The 11,025-nt window shown below is 34.2% G+C and overlaps 3 protein-coding genes across 3 annotated transcripts; 1 reads left to right on the top strand and 2 right to left on the bottom strand.

The window, feature by feature from the left end:
- The first annotated feature begins 6 nt into the window (after window positions 1-6).
- LOC132065814 (uncharacterized) lies at window positions 7-2,522 on the top strand. Its single transcript, XM_059459364.1, has 2 exons — window positions 7-1,983; window positions 2,175-2,522. Exon 1 carries the CDS (start codon window positions 527-529, stop codon window positions 1,976-1,978), a length of 1,452 nt encoding a protein of 483 aa, XP_059315347.1. The 5' UTR covers window positions 7-526; the 3' UTR covers window positions 1,979-1,983; window positions 2,175-2,522.
- Window positions 2,523-4,464: 1,942 nt separating this feature from the next.
- On the bottom strand, window positions 4,465-7,463 carry LOC132065813 (heat shock cognate 70 kDa protein). The gene is made up of 2 exons (XM_059459363.1): window positions 7,143-7,463; window positions 4,465-6,280 (listed from the first exon to the last, which is right to left on the bottom strand). Exons 1-2 carry the CDS (start codon window positions 7,354-7,356, stop codon window positions 4,539-4,541), a joined length of 1,956 nt encoding a protein of 651 aa, XP_059315346.1. The 5' UTR covers window positions 7,357-7,463; the 3' UTR covers window positions 4,465-4,538.
- A 2,657-nt stretch (window positions 7,464-10,120) lies between these two features.
- Window positions 10,121-10,591, bottom strand: LOC132062409 (uncharacterized). The gene has a single exon (XM_059454983.1). It carries the CDS (start codon window positions 10,589-10,591, stop codon window positions 10,121-10,123), a length of 471 nt encoding a protein of 156 aa, XP_059310966.1.
- Window positions 10,592-11,025: the final 434 nt, after the last annotated feature.

Here is an 11,025-nt window from a genome sequence, read left to right as displayed (position 1 = left end):
AAATCTTTCTAAAGGTAATCTTAACACCTGTGCTTTTTTCATTCAAATTAATACTAGTTTTTATTCAATTTTATAGGGGTTTTCTTCAATTCAAGAACCCACATTTTTAGAGTTCTTCTGCTTATAAAAATCTCACCTTTATAGCATAGAAAGTCCTTTTAACTGATTTAATAAATACCCATGTTTGTTTTATTGTTTTTCTAGTAAAAATTTGAACTTTTCTCAATTTAGAGTGTGTTTTCTTCAATTCAAGAATCCCTCATTCTAGAGCTTTTTTCTTATAAAATTCTTACCTTTATAGCATAGAAAAGAAATCACCTTTGTTTGATAATTACTCATGTTTGTTTAATTGTTGTTGTAGTAAAAATTTGAACTTTTCTCTATTTAGAGTGTGTTTATAGAGGTTTTTAGCATATGGGATTTGTTGTTATGAGGTGCTTTTGTTGATTTTCAGTGGATTCTGATGTTACACAGTCGAATTGGGTGTCAACACTGAGGAATTAATAGTGCACATAAGGGTAAAGAGATGGGAGAAGACTTGATTACAAGCTTGTCAATAGAGAATTATAACTTATCTACATTTTTGTCAATGGACTCAATTGCTACCTCTCATGAGGAATCAGATAGAAATAGGCAGATTGTGCTATCGAGGCCACCGGATATTAATCTCCCTTTATATGTGGAACGTAGCCACGATATGTTTGATATGTTGGAGGTTGGACTTGGGCACCAAATTAATGAATGTGATGTGCATGTTGATTTGCCTAAAGTTGGAGGTAAATGTGCTAAGAGATCGGATAGTGTTTGGGGTGCTTGGTTCTTTTTCACTTTCTACTTCAAGCCTGTTTTGAAGGAGAAATCTAAGTGCAAAATTGTTCAAGATCGTAATAAGGGGGTGTCTGGATTTGATAAGTCTGATCTGCAACTTGATGTGTTTTTGATTCAAAATGATATGGAGAATATGTACATGTGGGTTTTTAAGGAGAGGTCTGAAAATGCGCTGGGTAAGATGCAGTTGAGGAATTATATGAATGGCTATTCTAAAAAGGACGAGCGTCCATTTCCATTTAGCGCTGACAAGGGGTTCATGCGTTCTCATAAAATGCAGGGCAAACATTATAGAGGCCTCTCTAATCCCCAGTGTTTGCATGGAATTGAGCTTGTTCCATTTCCCAATTTATCATCTATTGATGAGGAAGACCAGAAGAAATGGATGGAACTTACTGGTAGGGATCTCAATTTTTCAATCCCACCCGAAGCCAGAGACTTCAGTTCATGGCGGAACCTTCCCAACACAGATTTTGAACTTCAAAGACCGATCCATTCAAAAAAGTTACTTAATGGTGCTAGTCTTAACTTGTCAACTCAACCATCAAACCATGTGAACAGCAATGGTTTAGAGCTCTCATCTGATTGTAGTAAGAAAAGGAAAGACTTATTTACTCATGGAAGTGATGAAGATTGTTCCTTGTCGATTAACCCCAGTTTAAATACACATCAAGATGGAGAACCACGCACTATTGAACCACCTTGGATGAATGAGTTTTCGGGGGTAATGAAGAATGTGTATGGGCCAGTTGCTGCTGCAAAAACTATATACGAGGACTCGGAAGGATACGTGATTATGATCACCCTACCTTTCGTCGATCGTGAAAAGGTGAAAGTTCATTGGTGGAACAATATCGATCATGGCATTATAAAAATAACATCTGTGAGCACGGCATGCCCCCCAATCATGTTGAGGAATGGTAGAACGTTCAAGCTAACTGATCCATTTCCAGAGTTCTGTCCTTGCGGTGAATTCACAAGGGAAATTTCACTTCCAACTCGAATACCCGATGATGCAAAACTAGAAGCATATTTTGACCAGAGCGGAACAGTGCTAGAATTGAAAGTTCCCAAAAAAAATGCCACAACTCCAGAAGTGCATGAAGTTCCTGTTTGCCTTCGACCTCCAAATGAGTTTGCGTTGTCGTGAGATAGGTATAAGGTAGCCCAGATAGTTAATTTCCGTTCTTCTTTTAAAGTTAAGTTTTTAGCGGGAAATTCAATCTCTGTTGAATTGGTAGGCTTTTTTGGTTTACTCAACTAATTGTGTTGGTTTTGCGTCTGTCATTTTGGGAGCTCTAGATTATAGCTCTTTAGTCTAAAAGGGATGTGCTTTTGGACATCAGTTAGAATCCTGTAACGTCAGTCTGACTTTTAGATCAACTAATCGGCTAAGGCCCTCATATCAGATGATACCAACTTATGTGGATCCTTTGCTGCTGCTCTATTAAGACTGTCCTATAGCACTGTTGAGTCGCCTATGATGTGATGCAGAGCGAGCATGTTACTAATGTAAGTGGACATACATGTAGCCCATTTTTAATGAATCAAGTCTATAGGAAAAAGAAATGCATATCTTTTGTGGTCTGAATTACAATGAGCCATTATGTTCTGTAGCACTGCTGAATATGTTATCAGTGCAAGTGGATACAAATGTAAAATGAATCAGAATTGAATACCAGAATGAATCAGAATTGAATACCAGCTTATTTCAGAAGTGCCAATTTCTTTTTGCTTTGCTTCGGAGTTGATGAATGTGTTCCCAACCAAGTTTTTGGTTGAATGGTCAAGATCTTTTTTTCTCTTCTTTGCTGCTTTTGAATTTTGATCAATGCTGTAATGTATCATCTGGTGATCTGCACATATCACCTGATTTTTGGGATAAGAGGCTTTCCTGTTAAGTAGCTCCCATGTTTAGAGGGTTCATCCAAAAACAATGTCAGAATTTAAATTCAATTTACACTTTGAGCCCTATAGAGAGTCCAACTAGAACATTGCACTTTTTTGTTTGAATACTGGTCTGACTAAAAGAAAACGTACTTCATTAGGAATTTCCTGTATATTCTTCTGTTTTCACAATCCTCCTTTGTCTAAGTGGGTGTATGAAATGATCATTTAAAAGTTGCTTATATACTAAAAGCTTAAAATTATAAGTTGAAATATTCAACTTTTGACTCTTGGCTTATTTTTGTACTTTTTTAACCTAAAAGTAAGTGCTTAAAAGCACTTTTTATTTTACTCAAACACCTCAAAAATAAAAAAGAACTTAAAACATAAACACTTAAAATAAGTCAATCCGAACACGCTCTTAAGTCGATTGCAGATGGGTATTTCAACTTTTGACTCTTGGCTTATTTTTGTACTTTTTTAACCTAAAAGTAAGTGCTTAAAAGCACTTTTTATTTTACTCAAACACCTCAAAAATTAAAAAGAACTTAAAACATAAACGCTTAAAATAAGTCAATCCGAACACGCTCTTAAGTCGATTGCAGATGGGCACCAACCAGAAGGGAACCCCCGCCCGGAGGCGGGAATCTCTTTGAATTTCTCTCTGCGATTGGTCTTTCCTGCAGCTGGACCGCACCTTCGCTTCGCACTTCTGCTTGCTTCTAGCTTTGGGCACCTCTGACATAAACAGAAATTACTACTATTTATAAGAGCAAACTTAGGGACTTTTGTAGTCCTCACAAGAATTTTCAAATTGTTTTAAAACTTTTTAATTAATTACTTTTAGGTCCTAATCTTATTTATTTAAGTCAAATTTATTTTTTTTGTTTTTAAGAAGGTCTACTTTTCAAAAGTTATGAACCTCCTACCTCATTTTTCATGTTCTTTGATTTTTTATTTGGTGCTCGATATCCGCATTTGAGCCCAATTAATCCAAATATTTCACACTATATCGCGTCCAATCGAGGAAGCGCTCCCAAAAAAAAAAAAAAAAAATTTTCATATCCATGTTCGAACCCCTAATCCCTAATTAAGGAGGAATACTCCATCCGTTGCATAAGTTAAATTATATATTTATCTTAAAATTTTATTAACTATGTATAAATTATTTATTTAGAATTAAATAACGAGAAAATTAGAATACATAACTTATAAATGTCAAATTCTGACTCCACATTTGATTTGAAATAAATAATTTCATCAAAATGAAAGTTAAAATATTAAAACAATAAAATGAAAATTTTGCTTTCATATATTAAAAATATACTTATATAAAATTTAATTATTACTAACGTAATTACCTACTTATAAGACTACAATGGGTATATAATTATTATTGTTGTTATACACTTATACTAATATAAATTATATTTTTTAATTAAAATATCTACTTTTATAAAGCCCCAACCCCACATAACTAATAGCGTATATATAAAGCTAACCTTTTTTCTCAAGCGTCTTGGTATTGGATCCGCTCTTCTATTAACATGAACATGAATTAGATTCAATTCACTTAATTGCCGATGGGCACCAACCAGAAGATGATTTTTGTCAGGAAAAAAAAATAAAAACTATCAAATCTCTGAACCACCGTTTTAGGCCAAGAACAGTAGAAGCTTTCTTCAATTATATATTGAAACCAACATATCAATAACAAAAGGATGAACAACTTCCATTTAAAATAGGCTGAACTACCAGAGATCACGAAAAAAATTGACAGCACATCTTAATAACAAACAAGCAAACAATTGTCACAAAAACTCTTAATCCACTTCTTCAATCTTTGGTCCCGGACCACTTCCGCCTCCAGCACCACCACCAACGGAAGGAGCATCCTCATCCATAGTAGCTCCACCAGCACCACCTTGATACATCTTGGCAATGATCGGATTGCATACGCTTTCCAGTTCCTTCATCTTGTCTTCGAATTCATCAGCCTCTGCAAGTTGGTTGCTGTCTAGCCACTTGATAGCTTCATCGATCGCGTCCTCAATCTTCTTCTTATCAGCAGCCGAGAGTTGTGAGCTAATCTTATCATCTTTTATAGTATTCCTCATGTTGTAAGCGTAATTCTCCAACGCATTCTTAGCTTCCACCTTTTTCTTGAGCTCTTCGTCTTCAGACTTGTACTTCTCGGCTTCTTGCACCATTCTCTCGATCTCTTCCTTGGAGAGCCGACCTTTGTCATTGGTGATAGTTATCTTGTTCTTCTGTCCAGTAGTTTTGTCTTCAGCGGAGACGTTGAGGATGCCATTGGCATCAATGTCGAAGCAGACATTGATTTGAGGAACACCCCTTGGAGCAGGGGGAATGCCAGAGAGTTCAAACTTGCCTAACAAGTTGTTGTCCTTGGTCCTCGCTCGTTCTCCCTCGAACACCTGGATCAAAACACCGGGTTGGTTGTCCGAGTATGTAGAGAACACTTGCTCTTTCTTGGTGGGAATGGTTGTATTTCTCGGAATCAACACAGTCATTACACCTCCAGCAGTTTCTAAACCAAGAGACAGAGGAGTGACATCCAACAACAACAAATCTTGAACTTTCTCGTTGCCTTCACCGCTCAGAATTGCAGCTTGCACAGCCGCCCCATAAGCAACTGCTTCGTCCGGGTTGATACTCTTGCAAAGCTCCTTACCATTGAAAAAGTCCTGAAGTAATTGTTGAACTTTTGGGATCCTAGTCGATCCACCAACAAGAACCACGTCGTGGACGCTGCTTTTATCCACCTTGGCATCTCTCAAACACTTCTCCACTGGCTCCATACACTTCCTGAACAAGTCCATGTTCATCTCCTCGAATCTTGCCCGAGTAATACTCGTGTAAAAATCAACCCCTTCATACAACGAATCAATTTCAATTGTAGTTTGTGCAGTGGATGATAAAGTCCTCTTTGCCCTCTCACAAGCGGTCCTTAACCTCCTCAACGCTCTCGGGTTACTACTAATATCCTTCTTATGCTTCCTCTTGAACTCTTGAACGAAATGGTTCACCATTCGATTGTCAAAATCCTCACCTCCTAAGTGAGTATCACCAGCAGTGGCTTTAACCTCAAAGATACCTTCTTCAATTGTGAGCAGAGACACATCAAAAGTACCCCCGCCAAGATCGAAAATAAGCACGTTCTTCTCACCAGCACTGCTAGCCTTCTTGTCAAGGCCATAAGCAATTGCAGCAGCTGTTGGTTCGTTGATTATACGCATCACATTAAGGCCAGCAATCACACCAGCATCCTTAGTTGCCTGACGCTGTGAATCGTTGAAGTAAGCAGGGACCGTGACAACCGCGTTCTTGATTGTCGTGCCAAGGTAAGCCTCGGCGATCTCCTTCATTTTGGTTAGGACCATGGAGGAGATCTCCTCAGCGGCAAATTGCTTCTCCTCACCCTTATACGTGACAACGATCATTGGCTTGTCGCCTGGCCCGGGTATTACCTTAAAAGGCCATAATTTCATATCGCTCTGCACTGAAGGATCGCTAAATCTTCTTCCAATCAAACGCTTAGCATCTGAAACCAAAAGAAAATTTTCAAAATCTCATCCAAACAAAGCTATCCAATAACAAAGAAGCTCACAAAAATAGTCGTTCATAATCAACAAAAAAATTAACTTCTTATTATTTTAAGACGATATGATTCACTATATCATTCCACTTAATTTTAAGATTATTTTAAAATTGGGAGCCCATTTCAGTTCTCAGTAACTTCAAATCAAAACTAGTAGGAGTGAACTATGAACTTTCAATTAAGTTCATTTTATTCTAACTAATACTCACACATACTTCTTTTTAGACAAATTAGGAGTTCATTAAAAGCTAAATGTTACACACATTCGCACACCTTCATATACAATACTTCTAGTTAAAACAAATCAGACAATCATCATTACCTTACGTTCATAGACATCTAGGAATTATTAAGGGTTTCAATGCTATGTACCTTACACTATGTTTTGAAAAAAACACTCGCTCCGTCCCAATTGATATGATTTTTCAATTTATGTGATGATGTGTACAACTAGACACGAAGTTTTAAACAAAATAATAACTTTTGAAATTTATGATCTATAATAAGTCACAAGAATCGAATATTTATGTGGGTATAGATCAATCTTGTTGAGGAAAATAGATACTTTAAAGTACAATTATCAATATGATATATGTTAAAATTTAAATATTCAAAAATTATACGAAAAAATACTAACATTCCTTTTTATGTCAATATAATGAAGTTAAATAACTTTACATAGTAACATCTCGATAAGCAAAAGAATGTCACATAAATTAGCGCAAAGAAAGTACTGAGCAGTGTACAACGAAGATGGCAGAATGTAAAACATGTACAACAAATAAAAAAGAGATTTATTACGTACCGAAAACAGTGTTAATGGGGTTCATAGCAACTTGATTCTTAGCAGCATCACCAATCAAACGTTCAGTATCAGTAAAACCAACATAAGAGGGTGTTGTCCTATTGCCTTGATCATTAGCAATAATCTCAACACGGTCATGTTGCCATACTCCTACACATGAATATGTTGTACCTAAGTCTATTCCAATTGCTGGTCCTTCACCTTTTCCCGCCATAATAAAAAAAAATAGAGAGTTTTGAAAATGACAAGAAGAAGAAGAAAATTTATGTGATGTTTGTAATGTAATGAAGGAAATTTCTCTGATTGGTGAAGGGGGGACAGAAGTGTGGAGTTTATATAGGAAATGTTGATTTTCCAGAATGTTCTGATTGTGAGATTATAGCCGTTGGATGAACTTTTATTTTGCCGATTTGGCGTGTGGTTTACTTATTTGTGTTGTTCTATTGGCTTCGCGTTCGTTCCAGAGAATTCCAATTCTGAATTAAAAATTTGACCTGAAAGGACTACGAGTCTACGAGTATATGGGGATTTTATTCTCACTACGTGGGCCCAGCATGCAGTCAATTAAATTATAGATTCTTCAACCTCAGTCTAATAACAGTAGGAAATTATATATATTTTTTTTTAGATTCAATGTACTTGAATATGAATGTTCTTACCCGATTGGTCATGAGAATTTTTCACTTTTTTTGAAAAAACAACATTTAAATTAAAGTTGTATTTAGGACTCGTTTGGTCATGAGATTTTTTTTTTTTTAACTTTTTCCCAAAAAAAATTATTTTATTTAAAAATCAGCGTTTGATCATAAGAATTTCAAATACAACTTCAAATTATATTTGAAATTTAAAAACCACCTAAAATCATGTTTTCTATTGTTTTTCACTTTCAGTGCATTCAAACAACCAATTTTTTCCGCAAAAACTATAACCAAACACAACTCCAACTTTAAAATTCCAAATGAAGTAAAAAAAAAAAAATGATTTTTGTGACCAAACGCCTGAAAACCTGTTTTCACCTTTTTAATTTTGTTCACTTTAATACATTCAAACAAATCAAATAGTCTTTACCAAAAATTTATAAGAAAACACAACTCCATCTTCAACTTCTAAATTTCAAATGAAATGAAAAATATTTGGGTTTGATGGTCAAACGCACTTAAACTTTTAACTTTGTTTGCATCAAGGTAAAAAGTCAAAACGTATTAAATTTGAAATTTTTCCCATAAAGCAAGCGATCAGGTCAACTGTTGAAGACGCTCACCTCTAAAGTCATTCTTTTAAATCACCCGTCTAGAAAGAATTTTTACCTATATAAACTAAATTACCCCTATTAGGGAGGTTTACTTAACATAACTATTTTTACCAATTGTATACAAAATAAGAGATTAGGCTTATCGTTCTCATTTTACATTCAATAACTTGAGCTCTAAAATGTCAATATCAATCCTCAAAGACCTAACAATTAGGTCGAACAAATCCAAATTCAAATAAGTTTTCAACCACACAATTTCAGCCCCAATTATTTCTACTCCAAACATTGACAGATTCTTGCATTACCACTATAATCATACTATTTAACTTTAACAGTAAACTCTAATATTACTTATGAAATGACACTTAACATTTGCATGTCAAATTCAAATAATTATCTTAGAGGAGATGGTCAGTAATGTATTACTTACATCTTATCGGATTAATTTCCTTATGTAAAGTATATTGTGCTAATCAATCCCAAAATTTAAAAAAGAAGGTAATCAAATAACTTTGAAAATTGGAGGTAAAGTCAAAATCACAATAAGGTATTTTAGGATTTATGTGGGTCAAAATTCCTTCTTTTTTTTTTTTTTTTGAGTTAGCTAAATAAAATCAACATTCGTTAAGTTTTAAGACTTTTTTTAATTTAATTTCTATTTTATAACTTTTAAGTTTAAAATTAAATTGTTTTAAAAAATATAGAAAGTTTTTTGGAACGGACTAAAGAAAACAACCCCACATAAAATGAAATGTAAAGAGTAATATCTGTGTGATTTTTTAAAAATTATATGCTTGCTCATAATTGATCTGTTCAGTCGCCTTTGCGCCATATCACATTTTGATGTACAGAGGTATTACACTTTAATTTCTCTTATTTTCTAACGAAAACCTTGCCATCCAAGAAAAGGATCTTTACTTATAAGGAAATATTCAACATAATTACAATTACAAACCAGGAAATGGTAAATAAAGAATCAGGAATACAGTCAAGAAAGAATCCTATTTGTTCCTGTTACCATATTTCAAGTGACATCAACAATTTGAAAAATATACGCTCATGTTAAGTCAAAAGAAAATACTCATATTTCCCGAACAACAATGACTAATTACAAGACCAGTAAGTAAAATAAATCAAGCAACATTATCAATTGATTCGATGGTAAAAATTATTTTGCATTGGTTACTTACCTTAATGTAACCGTGATAGTTAGGAGACTTTAAAGTTATCTCCTTGTTGAAACGAATCGATCACACGAAGCAAATGTATTTCCTTTGTACACAACCTAAATATTTACTTCGTAAATCCTAACCGTCATATTATCATGAAAAATCTATGTTTTCCTACATCCATAATGGAAGGATTTAAAAGGAGAAAAAAAAATTCTAATTAATACGACCCTACCCAATAGCTATTTCCAACCAAAGCAATACAAAATGATTCATAATAGAGATCAACATTCACAATTCTCTTGTACAAAGAGCATACATATGTTTTTGTCCTCTTTGCATTGTATCTTCATAACAATTAAACAATAAGCATCAAAACAACGAATACAATAATTCTAAATCTAGAATGAGATTGAAAAGGAAATTATACCCAAAAAAAAAAAGGAAATATAAAAAGGAATTTTACATCTCATACTACAGTAATTCTAAATCTAAGATGATAGTATTGAAAAGTGAGAGAGAATTTGTGATTCCAAATTTTGCTGTCAACCTTTCTCTCATAGTAGTTCTTGAATGCACCAAACCCCAATATTATCTTTCTTGTTTCTTCTTGGATGCAACAATCTATACAAAAATCCTCCTATATTCTTCACATTCTCCTCCATAATAACAGCCAAGGATCTACTTTTTGTAAGCGCACAACTACTTTTATTACCACACTTCAAGAAAGAAACCATGGTACTGTTCATTGTAAGATGAATCGGAGAAGAAGAAGAATAAGAAGATGATGACAAAGAAGACAAAGACGACGACGAAAAACAACAACAAGTAACAGTTGTTGTATTACTACTAGGTGAAGTTCTTGAAAGTTGAGTGAGTTTTTCTGTTAAGCAAACAGAGCAAACTCCTGATGAGGATTGCCGGTGTTTAGGGTGTTTCTTGCAAATCAAGATTGAGTACTCTGCCTTTGATTTGCCAATGTGTATCTGTGGTCTATTTTTGAGAAGTTTCTTTGATCTGTTTCCCATGTGTTTAATTTGTTGTTTCTCTTTTTTCATGGAGATGGTATAAAATAGAATAGAAGTTAGGGGGTTATAAGGGGTTTCTATGACAGTTCATTCAAGGTTCATGGTTACTTCAGAAAATAAAGGGAAAAAAACGTGTGCGATTTGAAAATTTGGAAAGATTTTTTTAAGTTTAAAATTAAATCGTTTTAAAAAATATAGAAAGATTTTTTATTTTTTTTTTGGAACGGACTAAAGAAAACAGCCCCACATAAAATGAAATGTAAAGAGTAATATTTGTGTGGTTTTTAAAAATTATATGCTTGCTCATAATTGATATGTTCAGTTGCCTTTGTGCCATATCACATTTTGATGTGCAAAGGAGGTATTACACTTTAATTTCTCTTAATTTCTAACGAAAACCTTGCCATCCAAGAAAAAGGATCTTTACTTATAAG

Source organism: Lycium ferocissimum, chromosome 7, assembly GCF_029784015.1.
Source record: "Lycium ferocissimum isolate CSIRO_LF1 chromosome 7, AGI_CSIRO_Lferr_CH_V1, whole genome shotgun sequence".
Lineage (NCBI taxonomy): Eukaryota > Viridiplantae > Streptophyta > Magnoliopsida > Solanales > Solanaceae > Lycium > Lycium ferocissimum.
Note: the sequence above shows the minus strand (reverse complement) of the source record. Positions and strands in the feature narration are given on the sequence as shown.